Source organism: Chrysemys picta, chromosome 12 (genome assembly GCF_011386835.1).
Source record: "Chrysemys picta bellii isolate R12L10 chromosome 12, ASM1138683v2, whole genome shotgun sequence".
Lineage (NCBI taxonomy): Eukaryota > Metazoa > Chordata > Testudines > Emydidae > Chrysemys > Chrysemys picta.
Window position 1 is genome coordinate 27,976,961 of NC_088802.1, and position 25,105 is coordinate 28,002,065.

General features: G+C 49.6%; 2 protein-coding genes across 14 annotated transcripts; both read left to right on the plus strand.

Annotated features, from left to right (window-relative positions):
* The first annotated feature begins 3,298 nt into the window (after positions 1-3,298).
* Positions 3,299-10,498, plus strand: LOC135974451 (zinc finger protein 501-like). Of its 2 annotated transcripts, none has more exons than XM_065562613.1 (2): positions 3,299-3,869; positions 4,199-10,498. In XM_065562613.1, exon 2 carries the CDS (start codon positions 4,265-4,267, stop codon positions 5,222-5,224), a length of 960 nt encoding a protein of 319 aa, XP_065418685.1. In that variant the 5' UTR covers positions 3,299-3,869; positions 4,199-4,264; the 3' UTR covers positions 5,225-10,498. The 2 variants fall into 2 exon arrangements, with proteins under 2 accessions (XP_065418685.1, XP_065418684.1); XM_065562612.1 differs by having other exon boundaries at positions 3,299-3,525.
* A 2,260-nt stretch (positions 10,499-12,758) lies between these two features.
* Positions 12,759-24,827, plus strand: LOC135974447 (zinc finger protein 501-like). 12 transcript variants are annotated; one of them, XM_065562589.1, is made up of 3 exons: positions 12,759-12,851; positions 13,970-14,104; positions 16,489-24,827. In XM_065562589.1, exon 3 carries the CDS (start codon positions 16,688-16,690, stop codon positions 17,723-17,725), a length of 1,038 nt encoding a protein of 345 aa, XP_065418661.1. In that variant the 5' UTR covers positions 12,759-12,851; positions 13,970-14,104; positions 16,489-16,687; the 3' UTR covers positions 17,726-24,827. The 12 variants fall into 12 exon arrangements, with proteins under 12 accessions (XP_065418661.1, XP_065418670.1, XP_065418667.1 ...); XM_065562598.1 differs by having other exon boundaries at positions 16,605-24,827; XM_065562595.1 differs by having other exon boundaries at positions 12,760-12,851; positions 16,608-24,827.
* Positions 24,828-25,105: the final 278 nt, after the last annotated feature.

Sequence of the window (25,105 nt, forward strand, 5' to 3'; positions counted from 1 at the left end):
ATCTTTGCAAGTCTCAGGACCTGGATCAATGGTCAATGAGGGTCTGGCTGGAGAATCTTGCCTGCATGTTCGGGTTTCTACTGATCGCCATATTTGGGGTCAGGAAGGAATTTTCCTCCAGGGTAGATTGGCAGAGGCCCTGGAGGTTTTTCGCCTTCCTCCACAGCATGGGGCGGGGGTTGCTAGCTGGAGGATTCTCTGCGACTTGAAGTCTTTAAATCACGATCTGGGGACTTCAACAGCTGAGTTAAGGGAAAGTGGGTGGGTCAGCTTTTGTGGCCTGCATCATGCAGGAGGTCAGACTAGATGATCATAATGGTCCCTTCTGACCTTAAAGTCTATGAGTCTATGAGGACAGCTCCTGCTAAATAGGTTTCTCATCTGCTCTTTTGCCGCTTCCCCCACATTCCCACACTGTGTAGCCCCATAGAGCTGCAGGTCTGCCAGCCCCACGGAGTTGGAGACAGACAGTACCCAGAGAGCAAACAATGCCAGAATTTCTGGCTAAGAGGTTGACTTGTAGCAGATCTGATCTGAAGATCTCACAAGAAATGTCCAACCCACCCACCAAGGCCATTTGCGGGTCATGGACTGCAGCAGGAGGGGGCTGGGAAGGGCTCTGGGCAGAAGCTCTGCAGTGAGACAGATAGATGCAGAGCAGCTCCAGGGTTAATTCTGCTTCCATTATTCCAACATTACAATTCAGTGGTAGAAGAAAGTGGTTATTTCTATGACTATTTACACAGAACAACCCCTGCCAGCAATCCAGTTATCAATTGTGGTATCCTTATGGGCATTGGCCTGCATCTCCTTGGCACAACAGGTACTAAGAGTGCTGGGGCAGACAGGTCTAGGCCCAGTCATTGGACCCAGGCCACAAGTGAATTCTGGGGACAACAAATGAAAAAGTAGGAACAGGAGTGAAGATTAAAGGTTGGAAATGAGGGATCCAGAAAGGGAAACTGAGCAGAGAATCCCTGACAGCACCCACTGCTTCAAAGGTGTCTAAGGAGTCAGTGGACAGTGCCCAGAGGAACTCTGCCCTGCAGCACGATCAGATGAGGGAGTGGAAATAGGCTTCTCAGTCGCAGAGAACCCTTGGTCCAGAGTCCTCCTTCTGGAGTGATGGATGGCTGTCTTGGCCAGTGCCAGAAGGAGGTTGACAAGATCTCATGACTTTGGGGGGCTGCAGATGGGTGTGAATGAATTAGGATGCGCAGGGAAGTGCAGTCAGAACCTTAGTAAGAGGTTCTGGAAGAGGAAAAGCACCTTGATGCATCTTACATAGATGTGCGCCAGGGTCTCCGTCTCTGCAGAAGGGACAGGAATTAGGTGAGTTCATGAACCACGCCAGGTACATGCCTGTGCTTATGGCTCCATGGAGGGGCTGCCAACTAATATCCCTGGCGGGCTATGGAACCATAGGAGAGTAGAGGCTGGCGTTCCTCCCGCTCCTCAAGCAGCAGCAGGTCCCACGATGTGGTGTTGGGGTGGGACAGGCAGGTGAGAAAGTTGAGGGTGTGACACATGAGCATGTACAGGTATTTTCTGGGTGTGGTTCAGACACGGACTGGCTGGATGTCATGCAGCCGACTCAGGTGACATGTTGGGAGCAGCCGGTGAGGCTGTTGGGAGTCGGGTACGATGAATTCCAGAGGGCCTGGGGTGAGAGATGGACAGGAGGCACTCTCCCACAGGACCTGCTCAAGAAAAGTGAGAGAAGCACGAGGCAAGGCTGCCCTCAGTTGGAGGGTGGGCAGCCCCATACACTGGCTGAGTGCTGTCGGGTCCATCCCCTCCCTTTGCTGCTGCACTGGGCAACACAACATGGGGAGGAGATGAGCAGCCCTCAGTGGTGAAAGAATAGGTTAAGGACTATTTAGAAAAGCTGGACATGCATAAGTCCATGGGTCCAGATCTAATGCATCCAAGGATGCTGAGGGAGTTGGCTGATGTGATTGCAGAGCCATTGGCTATTATCTTTGAAAATTCGTGGTGATTGGGGGAGGTCCCGGACAATTGGAAAAAAGCAAATATAGAGCCCATATTTTAAAAAGGGAAGAAAGAACCCGGGGAACTACAGACCTCACTTCAGTCCCCGGCAAAATCATGAAGCAGATCCCCAAGGAATCCATTTTGAAGCACTTGGAGGAGAGGAAGGTGATCAGGAACAGTCAACATGGATTCACCAAGGGCAAGTCATGCCTGACCAACCTGATTGCCTTCTATGATGAGATAACTGGCTCTGTGAATATGGGGAAAGCGGTGGATGTGATATATCTTGATTTTAGCAAAGCTTTTGATACGGTCTCCCACAGTATTCTTGCCAGCAAGTTAAAGAAGTATGGATTGGATGAATGGACGATAAGGTGGTGTAAAGGTGTGGGACTCACTGCTGCGGTGCCTCCTGCTGGTCGTCTTGGGAATTAGCTCATTTCCAGCCTTGGAGTGCCCTCTGCAGGCCAGTGTCAGCTACCGCTTGGCCCCTGTGTCCCTCCCGGACCCAGTGCCCTGTTGTCTGAGGTGTTGACCCCTGGCAATAACCCCTCACAGCTCTGAGGCTCCCCCTCCCAGGGTAACCCCCACCCACTATCCCCACTTCGCCTCAGTCTTGGCTACTGCCCAGTCTCCATCTAGCCCCCGTTCCCTGGGGCAGACTGCAGTATAAACCACTCATCACAGGCAAAGGGGTTTGGACCTGCTGCCTCTGCCTACCCTGCAACCCAGTATCTAATAGGCCTTACCAGGCCTTGGAGGTACCAGAATGTCCAGTACTCCAGGTATGCATGAGTGACTACCCTAACATGAACTAGTGCACCTTGCCCCACCACACACCCCTGGCACGGAGAGCAGGTGGGAGGGATCCCACCTGCCTCCCATCCCAGACCATCAGGCCAGAGTTCTTGGCCCAATTGATTTGGGTGGAAGAGACCAGCAAAGAGATGGCTTGGCATGGCATGCCTACCCATGATGAACACAAGGGGTGGGGAAAGGAAGGAGGAGAGTCCAGGAACTCCAGTCAGGAATTTTCTGAGGCATCCTTGAAATAAAGGCCCCAGGGGCTCTCAGAATCCCTGGCTGGCAGCAGGGGCAGGTTTCTCTGCGGCTTTGTCTCCGGTCCATTTGCTCTGGAGGTTTCTCTGTGCTCAGGATGGAGAGAAGGATTCTGGCCGCATCCCCTCCTGACGCATTTCTGTGCCGGTGGGGAGCGCAGGGAAAGGGTTTTCATTAAATGTTGTCGCTAGAGGGCCCTGGTTGTTGCTAAGGGAGGGAGGTGGCTGCTCTCTGCCTGTCTGCTCAGCACATCGGGGGTTGAGCTTCCTGGGTCAGACTCTGCCGCCACCTCCATTGTGAGCCGGGAGCCGGGGCTGAGCCGCTGCTGCTCCCCAGCGGGGTGTGTGCGGGGAGAGCCCTTCCCTAGCGCCCCTCTGTGCCCAGCCGGGGGGACTTTCTCCGGGGGCTGGAACCAGCCCCTGGGGCAGCCCCGGGCTCTGCCGACACCAGCCCCTGAGCCGGAGCTTGCAGGTGAGGGGAGAGACTCGGGGGAAAGGGCTGGGGGCCGGGCAGGGAAGTGACTCTACACCAACCGCCCCAGCTCTGCTCCCGGGGGGGCGGGGGTCTGCGAGTCCCAGAGCTGCTGCTCTCCCTGACCCCCCCTCCTTCCCCCAGGCTCTGCTCCCCTGAGCGCCTGCAGGAGCCGAGCCAGCTCCGGGAGAGCGGAGGGGAGGAGAGGGGGCCGGAGGGAGACAGGGATAGAGACTGGAAGGGGCAGCAGGAGCAATCAGTGGGGAAGGAGGTTCTTGGCTCCCAGCCCTGCCCAGCCCCATTCCCTGCAGCACCCCGGGGCAGACTGACTTTCCTGGGACAAGGTGAGGAGCAAAGAGCGGAAAAGCCAGTTCCTGCCTCTGCCTATTCCCCCTGCTGCTGGGGGAATGTGCTGCCCTGGGGACACGGTCAGAGGGATCCCCCAAAGCAGCTCCTTGGATTATGCTCTTTTCTAGTGTTTGAGTCAGAGAATCTATTACTGGGGTGTTAAAAATGGCTCATTAGGTTTAGTCTTGGTGCTAGGTGATGGCTTTGTACCGTAATAAAGGGACTAAGAATTTAATATTCTCTGAGTGGGTATTTCTGATGGATGCTCCACAAATACTAATACATTCTTAAAGAAATTAATTGAAGAGTTGTTTTGATTTTGCAGCTCACAATGGGGTACAACTGACTGTAAGGAGCTGAATCATTATCCAGGGAAGCCAATACGCTGAAGATGTCACCCAGGAAATCCAAGAGGACTGTGAGCCAGAGCCCTGAGCAGAACAAACCCTGTGAGAGCCAGTGCAGGCCAGAGGAGCCAGAGCCCATGGAGAAGAGACCGGTGAAACTCATCCAAGGAATTAAGAAGCGAAAGGATTTTGTGGTGCACCAGGGAACCCAGACGGAGGAGAGCCCCAACATCTGCATCGAGTGTGGGAAAAGCTTTACCCAGAACTCCAGCCTCATCAACCATCGTAGAACCCACACAGATGAGAAGCCCTACAAATGCCCTGACTGTGGGAAATGTTTCGGCGTCAGCTCCAGCCTCAGCCGGCACCAGCGCATCCACACGGGCGAGAAGCCCTACGCCTGCCCTGACTGCGGGAAGAGCTTCAGCGACAAGTCCAACCTAACCCAGCACCAGCGTGTCCACACGGGTGAGAAGCCCTACAAGTGTATTGACTGTGGGAAGAGCTTCAGCCGCAGCTCCCACAAGAAGAAGCACTTGCGGCACCTGATGGGCAAGAGGCCAGGCAAGTGCTCGTCACCGCAGCAGCGTGAGGGTGCCGTGGGGAAGGCCAAGGCCAGGAGGAAGGTGGAGGTGCTGAACACGTGCACCGAGTGCTGGCAGAGCTTCAGCCAGAATGCTGATCTCATCAAGCACATGAGGATCCACACTGGCGAGAAGCCCTTCAAATGTACTGACTGTGGGAAGAGCTTCAGTGTCAGCTCCAACCTCTTCCGGCACCAGCGCATCCACACCGGGGAGAAACCCTACACGTGCTCTGACTGTGGGAAAAGCTTCACTGACAAGTCCACCCTGACCCAGCACCAGCGCATCCACACGGGCGAGAAGCCCTACATCTGCACCTTCTGTGGGAAGGGCTTCAGCCACAGCTCCCACCACAAGAGACATGAGAAAATCCACAAGGGCGAAAACCCGCTACTGACCTTCCCCACCCAAACATTCTGAACAGCTGGACGTTTGAGGATCATGCAGGGATCAGTGTGGGCTCCACTGTGGGGAGCTGTCTGCATGGTGGGGATTTGTCTTCTGGAGATTAGGAACGACCACAGAGATTGCATAGATGTTCAGAACAGAAGGGACCATTAGATCATCTAGTCTGACTTCCTGCACATCACATGCCTGAGAATCTCACCCAGTAACTCCTGCGTCCAGCCCAGTAACTTGTGGTTGACTGAGAAAGTGTGTCTTAGAAAGAGGAATCCAAACTCAGTTTAAATGCTCCAGGTTATGGAGAATCCACCGCAGCCTTTGGGATCTGTTCCCAGGATTCACTACAATCCCGTAAATCTTACCTCTTATTTTCAGTTTGAACACTGCTGACTTCAGCTCCCAGCCACTGGAACTTTGCTAGAGTAAAGAGCCCTCTGGTATCAGCAATATGATCCTCATCTAGATACCTACAGACTGTGATTAGATCCCCTCTTAATCTACCCTTCAATAACTAGAGCTCCGTAAGTTTTCTTTCACTGTAAGGCATGTTACAAATCATTCTGTGTAGCCCTTCTCTGAATCCTCTCCAATTTTGCAACAGCCTTTTTAAAGTGTGGACACCGGAACTAGACACAGCACTCTAGAATGGTCTCTCATCCATAGGATCAGAGCAATTGTCCTTCTACTGCCATCACTTGTCTCCAAAAGTGGCTATTACCACCTCCCTCAAAGGAAGGTGTGAAACTCCCCTAATGAAAAGTTTTCTAGTAGCCTACTCATGGGGGAAAGCTGCTGCATCTATCCAGGAAATGGGTGGCTGGCTTCTGCTCTTTACATAAACACCCCTTATAAATGTTCCTCCTAGCCATTGTAACTAGGGATGGTATTTCTGTTCTTCACATCAATGTCTAATGTCAATGCTACTGTTTGCTCCATACACCCTGTGGCAGAGATTTCCACAGGTTATTTATGCATTGTGTAGAATAGCATGTCTATCAGTTTTACATTTTATGTCTCAGTTTCATTGTCTGTGCCCTTTTTCTTGTATGGAGAGAGAGGGCAAATAGGAGCATCTTCTCTATCCCATTTATTGTTTTATACACCTCTACTATGTCTTCTCATTAATCTCTTCTCTGACACAGTTCCAATCTTTTCAGTCTCTCATCATACAAAAGTCTCTTCCAGGCCTGTAATTATTCTTGTCACCCATCTCTGAATACCTTCCGTTTCTCCTATGTCCTCTCTGAGATGGGGTGACCAGAACTACACACGCCATTGATTTATATAGTGGCATTAGAATATTCTCAGTATTATTTTCTATCCAACTGTTTATATGTCTTGTGTGTGTGTGTGTGTGTTTCTTTGTTACCCACTGCTGCACATCGTGCAGAGCTTTTCATTCAGTTGTCCACCAAGACTTGTAGGCCTTTTTCCTGAGATGTTACTAGCATTGTGTATGAGTAGTTCATCTTGTTCCTTTTCATTGGCCATGTAGTGCCATTAATTTTTAAGCAGCACTCCCTAATCAAGTGAATGGAAAGTTATAAAAAAATCTCGTATCTATCTATAGTAGGGTTTTGATAGCACCCATCACAGTAGTATCTAAGCACTTCCTAGATAAATTGAATCTTCATTAAAAAATATAAAGGCTGTTGTCCAGTGCATTACCTCACACTTATCTGCACTGAATTCCCTCTGCCATCATATGGCCTCAGCTTTGCTAGATCCCTCTGCACTCAGCCTCCTTTATATGTGACTAAACTGAAATATTTTTGTGTCATCTGCAAATGTTGTCACCTCGCTGCTCACCCTGTTCCTTCAGTAATAAATATATTAAACACAAATTCTAAGTCAGAACCACAGGACACCCTACCTATCATCTTCATCTCCTCTTTGCTGTGTCAGCATCTCTCTGTTCCTTGTTCTGACACATCAGAGTCCCCTTCGTCCCTATCCTTTGTCCCAAGTCGAGTGGTGAGCTCTAGGCAGCCATCAGCATTCTCAGCTTATTATTTCCATTACAATCCAGGCTAGAGTCCCTAACTGTGATCAGGGCCCCACTGTGGAGGAGCTGCACATACACATGTTGAGAGACAGTGCCTGCCCCAAAGAGCTCCCAGGCTAAATGGACAAGACAGACAAATGGGGAGGGGGACAGAGGGCAGGTCTACACTTAAAATGCTGCAGCAGCACAGTTGCACTGCAGCAGTTTCAGTGAAGACACTACTATGCCAACGGGAGAGCTTCTCCCCTTGGCATATTTAATCCACCTCCACAAGATTTTTTACACCCCTGAGCGATGTAGTTATACTGATGTAAGTTTATAGTGTAGACCTGGCCAGAGACCCAAAGAGGGGTAAGGGACTTGCCCGAGGTCACCCAGCTGGCCAGTGGCAGGACTGGGAATAGAACACTTTTGCTCTCTTGGGTTATCCGCAGTGAAATTACCCAAAGAGTCTCATCCTTACTTAGTCTTACTCCTATCTCCTTAAAAACAAACCAGATATATTCAAAATAGAGAAACTATTCTAGTAAACCCAAAGAAACGAATTGCATGACATATCTAGATTTAAACTGCTTGTAAACTACACTAGATGACGTACTCTCAGCTTAGTTACAGAAGACTAAAAGGAAAATATGTTAAATTTCTAGACATCAGTGATCCTTTTCTTCTTTACACAGGAAAGTTTTACCAGTTATAAAAGTTTTACTATTATATCAGTTAAACCCCCATGTGGACAGTTTTATTGCAGTATAGGAGTGACTTTTTTCAGCTTATTTTAAACCCTGTCCCAAGCGACATAAGCTAAACCAGAAAAAAGCTGCTTTAACTGGAGTAGCTGTCCACATGGTGAGAGATATATGCTGGTTTAAATTCACACTAAGGCCTTGGCTACACTGGCACTGTACAGCACTGCAACTTGCTGCGCTCAGGGGTGTGAAAACGCACCCCTCCCCACCCCCCCGCGCAGCGAGTGCAGCGCTGTAAAGCACCAGTGTAATCAGCGCCTGCAGCGCTGCACGCTTGCTCGCAGCGCTGCAAGCTATTCCCCTCGGAGAGAGCTCTCGCAGCGCTGGCGGCATGACTACACTTGTGCTTCACAGCGCTATGGCAGCGCTGTGAATTCCCAAGTGTAGCCAAGGCCTTAGCCTAAACTAAAAAAATCTTTCCTGTGTAGATGAGGCCTGACATTCTGTTTGTCAGAGCCCAGCTATCCTCCATCCATCTCCTTTAACCCCCAGGGCCTTTCCCTGCTGTGATCTGTATTTCAAGAGCCTTGTCAGTGTTTCAGTTCTTTTGATATGCCTGGGTTAGTGATCCTCAGCCATTGACACCCCTCACAAAGGCGATTACCCAGTTCTTGCGGTTTGTTTGCATGACAGACATCTCCCCTCCCCAGCCTCATAATTCTTTGTGGGCAGATCCACAAGAGGTGTTTGTTACACATTCATCAGGGATGCTAATTAACCTCCTTCCAAATGGTTAACTTGGGTCAGATCCATTAAACATCTCTCTGTCTGCATGTACAAATGCAGCTGATAGACCTTCATAATATAACTCTACTCCATATTATATGTTATTGGTATTAGATCAGCATCTAGAGACCCCAACCAAGATTAGGCCCCTTTGTTCTGGCTGCTGACACATAGTTAGAGACAGGCCCTGCTCCAAAGAACATGAGGATATAGGAATTGCCAGACTGGATCAGATCATGGTCCATCTAGTCCAGCCTCCAACAGTAGCCAGCCCAGATGCTTCAGAGGAAAGTGAAGAAGCTCTGCAGTGAGCAGTTATAGGCTTATCTGTCTCCAGGAAAAGTTTTCTCTTAACCCTGAATCGTTAAGTTCCAAAGCCTGAGGCTTCATATCCTCTCCAAAACCTGTCTGGAGATGTTTAGTATTTACTCTGGATATTCTTGTCTGTATATAGAGCTTATTATCCAAATAGACACAGGAGGGGAAACGACTTGTCCAGGTCACAGAGCAGGTCAGGAGCAGACCCTTCATTTGATGGCTCCTAGGCCAGTGCTCCATTCGTCAGACCACACTGCTTCCCATTGTCAGCCCACTGCCAATCTTCTGTGTTGGAAAACTGACCACTGAGCTCTGCTCTTTGTGCCCTGTCCCTTCCCAGTATCCAATCCATAACAACACGTCACCACTCACCCCACAACGTCTTGGTTCCCTTCATGGCTTCTTGGAGGAGCTTTGCCAATGGCTTTCTGGAAGTCGGAATAAAGGATGTCACCTGGATCTTCTTCATCCACTGTTCTGCTGAGGTGCTCTAGAGAATCCCAGTAGGTTCCTTTGGTCACATCCCCTCATATCGTCCTCATCTAGGTTTGGATTGCTTTAATGCCTGTTTCAATCCATGTAGCTGGTATGGAAGCTGGTCTGTAATCTCTGCCTCTTCCCTACCATCTTTTTTAATACAACACCCTTCAGCCCCTCCTTTATAGTAGGTAACTTGAATGGTTTTAAATTATATTTAAATATTTTGGCTCAGCTACATCCTTCAGGAGTTTGGGAGGCAGCGCTAGTGTAGTGTAAACAATGTTTGTTCCAGAACCTCCTCTTTTGACACCTCAGTCTCTGACAGTGCCTTATCTTTGCTACCTGCACAGAGAGCCTGGGGTAGGTTTCTCCACAACACTCTCTGGGATGGAGCCTGAGGCAAAGAAACCCCATAGCTTTCTGGCAATGTCCTTGCCCTCTGAGATAGCTTCTGTTTCACCCAGGTGATGGAACAGCCATTCCCCAAGTGTGGCACGTGGAACTCTGGCCTTTGGTCCAGACAGCTGGCTGCTCCCATGCCTGTCTCTCCCTCTGGCCTGCCAGCTGCTACTCCAGGTGTGTTTGGTGCTTCATGGCAAGCCTGACAGCCTTGGAAAGTAGCTGGGAATAAGGAGGAGGAGCCAGGCTAGTTGCCCCTGTACATAGAGGAAGAGGAAATGAGAGTGGTATCAGGCAATGGGAGAAGAGGTTGGGCCTGGGCAATAGGGAACAGGATAGAAAATAGGACACAAGACAATCTGTTAAGAGGGGTGGAAAGCTTTGAGGGACGGAAGTCTAATGGGCCTACTGACTTGCACAGCCTTCCTACTTCTGGGGTTAGTGAAGAATTTCTGGTTATGTGTCTTTGTCTTTGACTCCCCAGATTGCCTCTTCTCCCTCCTAATTCCCTCCTCATTGTTTATGTTCCTTTCTGTTGGCTGCCCATAGGCTGATTTTACACTATGTGAATGATTCCTGCTGAGCGCAAATAAACTCTTCTACCTTGGCATTTAACCACACTGGGCTGTTCTCTTTTCAGCTTCCTTATTTCTTCAGGAGATGGCACAGGAGATTTGGGAATGGGACACAGGGACTTCCCACTCTAAGGGGCACTGGCTCCAATCGAGTCCCAGGGTGGAGGAACTGGCTGCCCTTGGGCGGGGGAATGGGACATTGGCTCCAACCTAGCTCCAGGGTGTTGGCGATTGTCTGAAGAATTGTGAAGTTATGATGACTCACAATATCACATCTTTGTCTTTTTAAACCTTCTCATTGTCTAAGGATAACTAAGCACAAACTCACAGAGCGCTGCCTGCTTTCAGACCGCTCACCACCTCCCCATTGTTCTCAGTGGAACAGAAGCCACTGGATACCCTCAGTGAATATGGTTGCCACTTCCCCAGCCCTTGCAGGGGTTATGGATGTTTAGCTAATAAAGAGGGCCAGTGTCTCCCATTGTTCCCAGTGGGGTGGAAGCCGGCCGCCAGCAGGAAAAGTGGCTGTCCACCATATCGTTATGAGGCAGAGAGGGACTGAGGGAGCAGGGATGGAGATGGAGGGGGCAAGGGAAGGTGGAGACACAGGAGAACACTTACAGGGCAAATGATTGTGGTGGACAGCAGGAGCTAGAGGGGCAGAGAGGGATGCTGTGGGGTTGCAGCTCCCAGAATTCGTCGGAGACCCTCTAAGCATCGCAGGTCTCTTGGCATGGACCTGAAGCCCCATTTCTTACCAGGAGGAATGTTGCCTGGTCACCCCATCATGATCGTGGTTGGGAGCCAGGAGACTGAGAGCTCAAATCTCAGCTCTTCCACACACTGGTATCAATGATGCTGTGTGCTTCCCAGCCCTTATTGGAGAGCAAGGTTTCCTACCTCTACCCCAAAAGGCAAACACGCATCATTTCGCCTCTGACTGTAGAGATGAGGCAGTTCCGACAGCACAGAGAAGAACCAAGTTCCTAATACCAGTGAGCAGAAATGTAGCCACTCCGCCCTTCAGAATGAATGTGCTGATTCTTTGTGCTTCATTGTACCCACTGCTGGAACAGCTTGACTATACTCCCCTCCCAAAGCCAGGGAAAGAGCTCAGGAGTTCTGATTTTTAATCGCCTTTCCTGCTTTAACCACTAGATAACACTCCCATTCCAGAGCTGTGAACAGAAACCACAAGTCCTGACAGGAGGCTGCCTGGGCTCCTGAATGGCATCAAGCGACACCTTTCTCTGGGACTCTGTCTCTGATCTCTTTGCTCTGGAGGTTTCTGGGGACCTAACTAAGCAAGGGGAATGGGCAACATGATGGCCAATTAAGTTCTTTCTGACAATTGTGAAGTAATGCACATTGGAGGGACACATTCTAAACTCTTCTAAATCAGAATTCTGAATGAACTGCATCAACCCAAGAAAGGGACCATTGTGGGTAGTTCTATGAAAAGCTTGGTTTAATGCACAGCTGAGGCCAAAAAAGCTAACAAGATGTTAACGTGCATAAGGGATGGGATGACGAACAATACAGAGAATATTCGGGGGGGGGGGGGGGGGGAGGAGGGTTCAGAGAAGGACAGGAAGAATGATCAAAGACCCAGAAGAATCTTCATATGAAGATGGACTGAAAAGACTGGGATTGTTACCTTAGAAAGGAGAGGAATAAAAGGGGGCTGGGTAAAAGTCTATAAAATAATAAATGATCTAGAGACGGGAGATCAGGAGTTCTGTTCTTCCAGTCTTATAACTCAAGAACAAGGGATGCGCCACAAAATTAAAAGGTGAGAAATTCAAAACCAATTAACAGGAAAAACTTGTTCACACGATATGTAATTAACCCAGGGAACTCATTGCCACAGGAAGTGGTTGAAAGCCACAGACTTAGCAAGATTCAAAAGGGATTGGACATTTCTGTGGACAGCAAGACTATCCAGAGGTCCCATAATCAACGACAACAAACATTTCTGAAGGGACACTGAACTCCCTAATGAAGGGAGTGAGCTGATCTCTAGCTAGAGCCCAGGATGAGACCAATACTGGAGGGGGGACAGGTTTTCACACATCTGCCTGTTACTGCAGGGCTCTTGCACCTTCCTGGAGCATCTGGTTCTGCCAATGCCGGAGCCAGGACACGGGGCTCCACCTGGCGCTGGGGTCTGGTCCAGCCGGGCTGTGCCTGTGGGCTCTCTGGTCAGGACTGTGGGCCGGTCCCCCTGCGCCGCGTTTCTGTCCCTGGGGGAGCGCAGGGAGCCGGTGCCCCTAGAGTTTGTCGCTAGAGGTCTCTGGTTATTGCGAAGCCGGGGGAGGCGGCTCTCTCTGTATTTCTCCACTCAGGATATCAGGGTTGAGCTTCCTGGGTCAGAGGCTGCTGCTGCCTCCATTGTGAGTCCGGATTCCTTTCCAGGCTGAGCCGCTGCTGCTCCGCGGGGTGTGTGCGGGGAGAGCCCTTCCCTAGCGCCCCTCTGTGCCCAGACGGGGGGACTTTTTCCGGGGACTGGAACCAGCCCCTGGGGCAGCCCCCGGCTCTGCCGACACCAGCCCCTGAGCTGGAGCCTGCAGGTGAGGGGAGAGACCCGGGGGAAAGTGCCTGGGCCGGGCAGGAAAGTGACTCTGCACCACCGGCCCCTCCTCGCCTCAGCTCCGCTCCTGGGGGGCGGGGGTCTGCGAGTTCCGGAGCTGCTGCCCTCCGTGACCCCCCAAGCTCCCCCTACCCCCGCCTGACGCAGAATTGAAGTGGTGCCAGGCGTCCTGCTACCCCCCTGCCCTGGGGTGAATTTCATCCGGAGGCATTGGAGCTAATTACCAGCCAGATCACTGCCAGTCCAGCGCCTCTCGTGCCTGGTGTCCGCCCTCCCCGGCGCTCAGGCAGTGCTCAGTGCTTCTGAAAGGCGAGTTCTCAGTCTGGGCACGTTTGGGAAAGATTTGTTTGACTAGGTAATTTGCAGTTTTGCCCTGCTGTAAGTTGGCAGGAGGGATGAGTTAAGACTCTGCAGGGCTCTCAGGTGGGCTGGGTCCAGCTCTGTCTGAGGTTCGCCGTACCACCGTGGGCACTTCACTTACACCAAGAGTTTTGGAAGTGACTAGTGATTTCTGAGTGCCCAGCTTGCGACCCCACAAAAGAGCCTGATTTTCAGCAAGTGGGTGCTCAGCATTGTATGAAAATCAGGTCCCTTAAAGGGGTTGCAAGTTGGGCACCCAAAGTCATTCATCACTTTGGAAATTACTGGCCTTACATTTCTCTGTGCCTCAGTTTGCCCATCTGTAAAATAGAGATGATAACATTTCCCTACCTCAGCAGGAGTGGGAGGCTACACTGGAGCGCTCACATTCTTTGCTGATAGATGCCATAGAGGTACTTAGATAGAGAGGGTCAATGCAAAGGTAACTGTGCATTGTGCAGTTCATAACTGGTTACTTGCAGGGGTCACATAGTATCGTCTCTTCTCTCTGATTGGAAGATTCATGGATCTAACCAACACCATGTCAATTTCATCTCGTAGCATTGGCCATAATATTCTGCTGGAATCTGCTGGGTGCTGTACACACAGAGAGACATACACTGTCCCTGCCTTGAAAAGCCTCCTCATCCAATCAGAAAATAGAAGCAACAACATGTGACTTGTGTGCTCTAAGAGGTAAGCATTTTTTCATTATTATTTTTATCAAAGTAACCAAAATCAGCATGAGTTGCACTGACAGTACTCACCATTCAGAACAATCCATGGGCCCAGAGATACTCACTGAAGAACACTCATAATTAGCTAGAGTATATAAGGGATATCTATGCTCTTGCTTCAAGGCAAAAATCAACCTCTGACTCCCTGGGCTTAGTGAGACTGTCTCTGTATGTGCAGGGTAGTCCGTAATTGCCCATGACTGGATTCCTCACACCTTCCCCTGAACTATCGGGTACTCGACACTGACATGATCCTAGTCCGAGGTGAGGTAGCTGAGAAATGGAGATACTGCTCCAGAGGCCCCACTAGTATGAACTGGGCAGCAAGAAGGGTGGGATACCAGGCTAGATGGGCCCATTGGTCCGAGGGCTGCTGTCACCCTGTGCTCCTAATTCTGAAGAACAAGCAGGTTTGAGAATTTTGCTGCCCGTCCAAGGACAATTTGTGAACATAAAAACTGGGAAAATGCACTGTTCTGTTTAGGTTCGTGGACTGCGCCCATCAGTGTGATATCCGAGCCCTGTGAAATGAGAAATTGTGACTGACGTGCTCAGCTCAAACACATGGGTTTAATTGGTCCTGCCTCTGCCTAGTCCCCACCTGTTGTGGGAGTGTGCTGTCCTGGGGACAGTGTCAGGGGAATCCCCCAAAGCAGCTTTGATTCAGACTCCCTTATTCAGGGGGGAAGAGGTGTTAAAAATGTCTTGGTGATTTTCTATCTTGTGCTGGATGCTGGGAAAACCCTAGGAAATGCTAAAACAAACTACTATAATTTGTTTTTACATTTCCCATTCTTCTCTCTCAGGTTCCTGTCCTCCAGTTCTGGGTAGAGGGGCTGGACTAGTGGAGGGCTGTGGACTGGGAATAGACTGTGTTCAGCTTATTGTTGTTAAGGCAGAAGGGACCACTGTGTTCATCTAGTCCAGTGGTCACCAACTGGTCGATCACGATCGACTGGTTGATCCTAGAGGATCTCCCAGTCGATCACGATCTCCAGTGGTGTAGTGGGGCTGCCGCTAAGGCAGGCTCCCTGCCTGCCCCGGCTGCCTGCCGTGGCCCTGGGGGCGGGGGCACAGGGATCTCCCTCCATGCGCTGCTCCTGCCTGCAAGCACCACCCCCGCAGCTCCCATTGGCTTGATTACCAGGGAAGGTCCCTGGCCTGCATGGTGCTCCCATTGGCTGGGAAAGGGGAGCTGTAGCCAACGGGAGCTGCAGGGGCGGTGCTTGCAGAGAGGGGCAGTGCATGGAGCCATGTGAACCCCGCCCCCCCCAGGGGCCGCAGGGGCTCATTGGGCCCTTGTGGGAGCAGTGTGGGGCCAGGGTAGGCAGGGAGCCTGCCTTAGTGGCAGCCACGCAGCACCGCCGACCAGGAGCCGACAGAGGTAAGTGCTGCCCAGCAGGAGGCTGCACCCCAGCCCTGACCCTGCTCCTGTAACCAGTGCCCCATGTCCCCTCCTGCACCCCAAGCCCCAGCCCTGACCCCCCTCCCAGAGCCAGCACCCTGTACTCCGTCCTGTACCCCAACACTCTGTCCTAGCCCGGAGCCCCCTCCTGCATCCAAACTCCCTCCCAGAGTTTGCACCCCTCACCCCCTCCTGCATCCCAACCCCCTGCCTCAGGCTCTGCACAGAGCTCCCTCTGACACTGCGAACCCCTCGGCCCCAGCTCAGAGCCCCCCTCCTGAATCCCAATCCCCTACCCCAGCCTGGTGAAAGTGAGTGAGGGTGGGGGAGAGGGAGCAATGGAGATGTGGGGGGGATGGAGTGCGTGGGGCAGAGCTTTGGGGAAGGGGCAGGTTAGATTCTGGGTTGCTCTTACATTCAAAAAGTGATGTTGGGCATAAAAAGGTTGGAGACCACTGATCTAGTCTGACCTCCTGCACCGTGCAGGCCAGGGACCCTCCCTGGTAATCAAGCTCAGTTACTTGTGGTTGAACCACAGCAGGATTTTTTGGAAGCGACTGTGTGACCCTGGGCATCGGTGTCTCTGTTCCCATCTGTACAGTGGGGGCAGTGGCAGGGGCCTACCTCATGGGGTTATGTGAGGGGAAATACATTAAAGAGTTGAGGTGCTGAGATACTGCAGTGATGAGGGCCATATAAATACCTAGCTAAACTGCCAGAGGCAACACAAACTAGTGGCATGGGGGTGGTTCCTTTGTCTCTGTTCCCCCCCCCATCCTTTTGTCTTGTCTATTTAGATGAAGCTTTTGGGGGCAGGGACTGTCTTTCTCTGTGTGTCTGTGGAGTGCCTGGCACAATGGGGCCCTGATCTCAGGGAAAATCTGTAGGCACTGCTGGGATATGAATTTATTTTTATTAATCAGGGCTTTATTATACAGGGTCTCAGGACCAACCAAGAGTGGGGCCCATCATGCTGGGTGCTGTACGAACACAAAGCAGTAGACAGTCCCTCCCTGAAGTAATGGCTCATGCCTGGGCTCTCTCTCTGTTCCAGCAGATGACAGCGCTGTGAGTGAGCACAAGGAGACGAATATTTCTGCGCAGGCTCCAGGGGTCGAGTGAAAGTAGCAACCTGAAATGTCACCCAAAAAGTCCAAGGGGAATGTGGCCAAGACCCTGGAGAAGAAGAAGCCCAAGAACAAGCGTAAGTCAGAGAAGCCAAAGCGCAGCCCCCCGGAGGAGGAGACCCTGGTCTACCAGCCGCTGCCCAAGGGTGACAGACCCAACCTGTGCTCCGAGTGTGGGAAGAGCTTCCTGCACAGCTCGGATCTGGTGAACCACCAGCGCATCCACACGGGTGACAAGCCTTTCATCTGCACTGACTGCGGCAAGAGCTTCCGGCAGAGCTCCACACTCATCACCCACCAGCGCATCCACACCGGCGAGACCCCCTACGAGTGCAGCTACTGTGGGAAGAGCTTCCGCGTCAGCTCCAACTTCGTGCGGCACCAGCGCATCCACACGGGCGAGAAGCCCTACAAGTGCCCCATCTGCGGGAAGAGCTTCACGGACAAGTCGACCCTGACCCAGCACCAGCGCACCCACACCGGCGAGAAGCCCTACAAATGCGCTGACTGTGGGAAGAGCTTCAGCCGCAGCTCCCACCGCAAGCGGCACCTGCGGAACCCGCCTGCCAAAGGCCGGAGCAAGTGCTCCCACCGGAGCGGGGAGGCCGCCGTGGCCAAGGCCAAGGAGATCAAGGTCAAGAAGCGGACGCCGACCATCGAGATTCCCAACACGTGCGCTGAGTGCTGGCAGAGCTTCAGCCAGAACTCGGACCTGGTCAAACACATGCGGATTCACACAGGAGAGAAACCCTTCAAATGCACTCACTGCGGGAAGCGCTTCAGCGTCAGCTCCAACCTGACCCGGCACCAACGCATCCACACCGGGGAGAAACCCTACAAGTGCCCCGACTGTGGGAAGAGCTTCACTGACAAATCCACCCTGACCCAGCACCAGCGCATCCATACGGGCGAGAAGCCCTACATCTGCATCTACTGTGGGAAGAGCTTCAGCCGCAGCTCCCACCACAAGAGACACGAGAGAACCCACTCCGGCGAGAACCCTGACACCTTCCTGCCCTTGTGGCACTACCCCAGCCAGAACTTCTAGAGTCACCGACCCCTCTGGCAGGGCCCCCAGAGACAGGGGTGGGGTGGGGAGGGTTGTATGATTGGCTGGGTTATGGGGACAGGGGAGTGTCGGGGGACAGCTGGCTTGTAGGATAACTGATTGTTCAGGACCCTGGGGACATGGAAATTTGATGGCTTAAGAAGGAGGTGTGTGTGTGCATCTGTGATTGTATGTGTTTTGTGTATGTGCTTCATGTGTGCTTTATAGAATTGTAACAATGTAGGGTTAGAAGGGATCTCAAGAGGCCATCTAGTCTATCCACCTGTGCTGAGGCCTAGACCATTCCTGACAGGTGTTTGTCTGACCTCTTCTTTAAAGCCTCCAGTGTCAGGAACTTCACAGTCTCCTAGTAACCTGTTCCAGTGCTGAACTAGCCTTATAGTTACAAAGCTTTTCCTAATATGCAACCTAAATCTCCATTGCTGCAAACAGCCTATTCTTATTCCACTTACAGTGGGCATGGAGAACAATGGATGGCCTTCCTCTTTAAAAGAGCCATTAAAATATTTGAAGACTGTTATTAGGTCCCCCCTTGGTCTTCTGATCTCTGGGTTAAACATGCCCAGTTCTTGCAACCTATCTTCACAGGCAAAGTTTTCTAAGCCTCTTACCACTTGTTGCTCTCCTCTCGACTCTCTCCAATTTGATCCCCTCTTTTTCAAAGTGTGGTACCCAAAACTGGACACAGTATTCCAGCTGAGGCCTCACCAGTGCTGAATAGAGCAGGACAAACACCCCCTGTGTCTTTCATATGATGCTCCTGTTAATACATCCCAGAGTGAAATTTCCCCTTTTTTCAACTGCATCACGTTGACTCTTATTCAATTTGTGATCCAGCATAAGCCCCAGATCCTTTCTTGCTGTACGGTTGCCTAGACAGTTATTCCTCATTTTGTCTTTGTGCATTTCATTTTTTTTCTTTCTAAGTGTAGTTCTTTGCACTTGTTTTTACTGAATTTCATCTTATTGATTTTGGACCAATTTTCTAATTTGTCAAGGTCATTTTGAAGTCTAATCCTGTCTTCCGTAGTGCTTGCAACCCCTCCCAGCTTGGTGTCGTCCAGAGATTTTAGATTTTATAAGTCATCATACAAGTCATTAACAGAAACATTGAATAGTACTGGACTGAGGACAGACCTGTGGGACCCCGCTGGATACATATTCCTAGTCTGATATAAAATCATTGATAACTACTCTTTGAATACGGTTTAACCAGTTGTGCACTCACTTTGTAGTAATTTCCTCTAGACCCCATTTTCCTAGTTTGCTTATGAGAATGTCATGTGGCAATGCGTCAAAAGCTTCGCTAGTCAAGATTTATTATGTCTACTTCCTCCCCCAGCCACTAGGCAGTAACCCTATCAAAAAGGGAAATTAGATTGGGGTTTGGCATGATTTATTGTTGACAAATCTATGCTGGTTGTCACTTATCATCCTATTATCCTCTAGGTGCTTACAAATTGTTTGTTTAATCATTTATTCCATATCTTTCTGGATATTGAAGGTAGGCTGATTAGTTTGTAATTTCCTTTCCCCTTTTTAAAGATAAGTGCTATGTTCACCGTTCTCCAGTCCTCTGGGATCTCACCCATCCTCCATGAGTTCTCAAAGATAATTCTAACGGTTCAGAAATTGCTTCAGCTTGTTCCTTAAATTACTTCAGCTATTTCCTTAAGTACCCCAGGGTGAATTTCACCAGGCCCTGGCAACTTGAATACTTCATCTATCTTATCTAAATATTCTTTAACCCATTTTCCCTTATTCTGGCTTGTGTTCCTTCCCCTTCGTTAATGTTAACAGTGTTAATCACCTGGTCACAGTCCACCATTTTAGTGAAGACTGAAGCAAAAATGGCCTTAAACACTTCAGACTTATATGTGTCATCCATTATTGCTCTTTTTTCCCCATTGAATACTGGACCTGCACTTTCTACCTTCTTACTCTTCTAATGTATTTACAGAACCTCGTCTTATTGCCCTTTATGTCTCTTGCTAGGTGTAACTCATTTTGTGTCTTAGCCTTTCTGATTTTGTCCCTACATGCTTTGTGCTATTCTTTTGTATTAATCCCTAGCAATTTGTCCTTGTTTCTACTTTTTGTTCCATTCCTTTTTGATTTTCAGGTTATTAAAGAACTCCTGATGCAGCTATATTGGTGTCTTACTATTCTACCTTGAGGTTGCTGTTATATTGTCTCTTTTAGAAACTGCCTCTATAACTCCTTTTTCCCTTAGATTTCCTTCCAATGGGACCTTACCTATCAATTCTCTGAGTTATTGAAATTTGCTTTTTTGAAATGCATTGTCTGTATTCTGTTGCTCTCACTCCTTCCTGCCCTTAGAATCACAAAATCTGTCATGCTCACTTTCACACAAGTTGCTGAACTTCAGATTCTAACCAGTTCCTCCCTGAACATAAAGACATAAGAATGGCCATATCAGGTCAGGCCAATTGTCCATCTAGCCCAGTATTTTGTCTTCTGACAGTGGCCTGTGCCAGATGCTTCAGAGGGAATGAACAGAATAGAGCAGTTTTTGAGGGATCCACCCCCTGTCGTCCGGCCACAGCATCTAGCAGTTAGAGTTTAAGGGACACCCAAAGCATGGGGTTTCTGTCCCAACCAATCTTGGCTAATGACCATTGATGGACCTATCCTCCAGGAACTTATCTAGTTCTTTATTGAACCCAGTTATAGTTTTGGCCTTCACAACATCGTCTGGCAAAGAGTTCTACATGCTCACTGTGCGTTGTGTGAAAAATTACTTCCTTATGTTTGTTTTCAACCCATTGCCTATTAATTTTATTGGGTGACCCCTGGTTCTTATGTTATGTGAAGACATAAATAACACTTCCTGATTCATTTTCTCCACACCAGTCATCATTTTATTTACATCTATCACATCTCCCCTCAGTCGTCTCTTTTCCAAACTGCACTATCCCAGTCTTTTTAATCTCTCCTCGAATGGAAGCTATTCCATTCCCCTAATAATTTTTATTGCCCTTCTCTGTACTTTTTTCAATTCTAATATATCTTTTTTGAGATGGGGTGATCTGAACTGCACAGGGTATTGAAGGTGTGGGTGTACCATGGATTTATATAGTGGCATTACAATATTTTCTGTCTTATTATCTATCCCTTTCCCGATGGTTCCTAACATTCTGTTAGCTTTTAAAGCTCCTTCCCATTGCCTGAACTATGTACAGAGGCTTTGGTTTCTGTGAGACTCAGACCTTTTGTTTTAACGCATCATTGGCCTGTATGATATTAGTTCCAGGGTCTCAGCCCTGTCTCCAGCAGCTCAGGTATCTGCATCAAAAAAACACCCCCAGCATCAAGATCAGGACTGGCTGGGCCCCTGGGGACAGTGTCATCTGGGAGGTGAAGGCTTTTATGGGGCAGAAACTGAACTTCTGTCTTCTCCCTGGAACCGATTCCTGCAGACCAGGAGAGAAGAGAGCGCATGAGTGGTTGTGTGTGTGAGCGCAAGTGTGTGTATACATGCATGTGTGTGCACACTGTGTACATGCATGAGTGTGTGTGTGTGCATGTGTGTGTACATGTGTGTGTGCATATACATGTGTATGTGCAGTGCATATGTGTGAGAGAGTGTGAGTGGTTGTGTGCCTGCTTGTGAGTGTGCAGGTGTGTGCATGTATGTGTGGGTATGAGAGAGAGAGAGAGAGTGTGTAGGGGGGTGTGTGTGTGTGTGCACAGTTTGGACTGCACTGCCAGGGCTGTGCATCACACAGGGCCGCTGAGCCTGGCTCCTCTCCCCAGCACTAATCCCCGTCTCTCTCTCGTGCAGTTTGTCGAATCCGACACGGATCCAGCGGATCCCCCTGGGCTGATACATTTAGAAAAGGGGGGTTGTCGCTCCTGCTTTCCTGTGTAAATAGCCCCTCCCCCCAGTTATTAATGTCACTGTCTCTCTGCGCTGGCCTGCACAGCTGTGGCTGTGAGAGAACCCCCCCCCCCCCCCCCCAGCTCATCCGTGACACATGGGGCCGAGCTGCACCCACAGGGGACATGGATTGTCATTAACAAAACCTTTGAACCAAACACCAGCCCCAGCTCCAGTTTGTCTTGGTGTCGGAGCTGAGCTGATGAGAGGCCAGAGCCGGGGGCTGGAGATTCCCTGATTCTGCAGCTGGAGGCAAAGTGCTCTGGGGTGGGTTACATTCCCTTCAGCCCATCCCTTTTTACCCTGTTCCCTATATCACAACCAGCCCATTGATTGATATCTCTGCCTCAGAACAGGGAGCTGGGTGCTGCCATGGTTCTGCTCCCCTGGCTCCAACTACCTGGGTCTCAGTCTCCAGAGTTTGTTCCTCCCCCGGAACTCGGGTCAGTTCAAGGGACTCACAGCTGCACCAGCGGAGTCCTGGAGCCCAGGGTGTGTGTGGGAGGTTGCTCAGAGGTGGAGCAACTTCTCCCAGGGAGGCTGGGTGCATGGACCCTCACGGCTGGGATGCAGCATGTCTCCTCCCTGGCAGTGTCTCCAGGAGCAGAGGGACAAAGGCAAATCAAGGCTTCCCTGACATCATGCAGCCTTAGAAGCCTGGTGATGTCCTAGCCAGACTCTGGCCTTGGCTTTTGACTGGGCATTTGTAGCCCCTTCGGGAGCATTTGCTTTTCTTCATAAGAAACCTACAGCACTGCAAGATGAGTGGTGTCAGACAGTACCTGTGATGGTCCCTCTCTGGGCTTGCCCAGTACATCTCTATTGGCCTAGGCTAAGAGCAGCTACAGCCAAGCTCTTTTTGGCCTAAGCAGATCCACCGACACATGGCAGGGCCAGTCTGAGGAGGGCAGAGCCGCAGGGAGTCCATTTGCTGAGACCGTGTGGCGCCTAGAGCCTCAGCATGCAGGAAGGGGCGCTGTGCATCCGGAGCTCACTGGGCTGCAGAATGACCCTGGTGAGCAGCACTCATGGAAGGATTGGCACTATCAGCTTCTGTCCCCTGAAAACGCCTGCAGCATTTCCAGCTGGATACAGGGTTCTCCTCTGTGTCCTGTCCAAAGTGCTGGGCTTCGTGGCTGTGCAGCGTTCAGCAGAACTGCTGGCCAGCAGTGCGGGAAGGAGGCTGATACTTCACAGGACTGTCTGAAAGCAGCGTTACGCAGAGTTAGCTGTTTTCTCTGTGAGTGACCTCTGTGCCACCAGGTGACAATTTCTAAGAAAATGTTTATTATTTGAAATGGTTTGAATAGTTTTTATGAACATATTTGAAATTGGGATTGTTCGCAAAATGTAGAAGTTTTCCATCAGTTATGCAGTAGTTGTGATTTTCTGCTTTGAGCTGTGCCGTTTGTCTGTCTGGATCATCTATCTATCTATGGCCCCTGTCACCATATTGTATGAGTGCCTCCACAGTGTTTCAATATAGAGGTAAGGAATATCACATGGTACAGATTCTGTTCCTTGATTGGCGGACTGACCTGACCTTTATAAACTGCTTCCATCCACAATTCATTTTCTTTTGCTGCAAAACAAATTTTGTTCATTCCTCAAGCAAATCTCAGCTAAAGGCTTCTGGCCATGAACACTGGTTTGGGCAAAGCTCTATTTGGAGAACTGTTTACAAATAACAGGGCACGAACAAAACAATTTGAAAGCTGGTCTTCAGTTCAAGGAACTGTTCGCCTGGTTTTTACACTACTCAGTCTGCTTTAGTCTAATTAAAGATGCTGTTCATTATTTTGGGTCAAAACAAAACACACAGGTGAAGTATAGCTGAATGCACTGGAAAGGCACAAGTGTCTAATGAAACTTGGACTATATTGCAACAAAACTCCAGCTTGTGGAGGCTGCAAGAGCTACTGAGCTGAAGACATCAGAACAGGAATTATCAGACTGGCTCTGACACATGGTCCCTCCAGCTCAATCTCCAGCAGTGGCCAGAACTAGACACTTAACAGGAAGGTGCCAGAAACTGCGCAGTGGGCAATTATGGAGAGGCCTGCCCATAGGAGAGGTTTTCTCTGGGAGCCAGCAGAGTTCACATCACTGTCTGCAGAAGCATCTTCTCTGTGCAGGCTTCTTTGGCTCTTTCTCATGGTGAGTCTGATAATGAAACTGCGCTTATAAAGAAATCAAGCTGTGAAAATACAGTTTTGTTAGAAGAAGGTTCCTCTGACAGAGAAAGAGAGTGTGCAGAACATGTGATGCTGTGGTGTGGGATACGTGTCGTGGCTGGAGTTTCCAAAGGGGCACTGTTTTAAGGTGACAAATACAAAGAGTGAAGGAATACAGCTGAGCAGAGACACAACACATTCTGCATTTCAGTACGCAGACAAATTGCTTTGGTAAAAGTTATATCAATTTTCTTTTTTCATCAGTTCAACCCATTTGCCCCATCTTCTCTTGGAGAATTCACGGATAATCTCACACAGATAGTGAGGCTCTCCATGGCTCTTTCTTCGGATCATTTCTCTTTCCACAGACACCATTTTGTTCTGCATCCCTTGGCAGCAGTGACAAGAATCCTAAACGGGCTCCTGCCTTTGTGTCATTTCAGCAACCCCGAACCTTTCCTTGACACCAGAGTGTTAGAGATTTGGGGAATGTGTTTCTGAAATAACTTGTGTGTCAATTCTCCAACTTCAGCCCAGAAACTTTTTGACTTGAGGCAATCCCAGATGATACAGAGACGCTCCCCTACATCCTGATGTCCCCTCCAGCATTTGGATCAGAATTGTGTCTCTATTTTGTTTTGTATTCTTTTGTGTGAAAATATCATTTCTTCGGAAGGAGAAGCATGCTCTATTCTTAGTAGCACAGCATTATAGCCTTCCAATCATCTAGGGAGATTTGCTAGGTCACTTCCTTTCCCCTCCTTAACCTCCCATTATCATGTCCCTGTAACTATGTAGGAACTAGTTCAGACAATGTAGCTATTTGATTTTGTTTTCTTTTAACCAGAGATCTGTTTATCTTGTAATTTCCTTATATGGATTTTCTACTGGGGAGAAATCTACTTTTATATGTCCCCAGTTCTTATGTTTTTGTAAATAATATCTTAATTGTAACACAAAAGACCTGTCTTTTGACTTATATTGCTCTTAAAAACATTCTTTTAAACGATTGTATCAATGTTATTTTTCATATCCTTCTGCCTTTAAAACTAGGCTGCCTTAGTAGCTTGAGAGTAACTGTGCAAGGCTCACTGCGACAGGAAAGCTGCGCTAACACATCTTACTTTTAAAACTGTCTGTAAACAGCTTGTTCCTACATCCTACTGCCATGATTTTAAAGTCCAGTTCCTTGGGCTAGCTCCTATTGTCAGTTCACATGGGTCAGAGACTGTCTTTTTGTTCTGTGTCTGTAGAGCACCTAGCTCAATGGGGTCCTGGGCCATG

Excerpts from the sequence above, each read along its gene's own strand:
- LOC135974451 (XM_065562613.1), top strand. The coding sequence starts at position 4,265 with ATGTCACCCAGGAAATCCAAGAGGACTGTGAGCCAGAGCCCTGAGCAG.
- LOC135974447 (XM_065562589.1), top strand. The coding sequence starts at position 16,688 with ATGTCACCCAAAAAGTCCAAGGGGAATGTGGCCAAGACCCTGGAGAAG.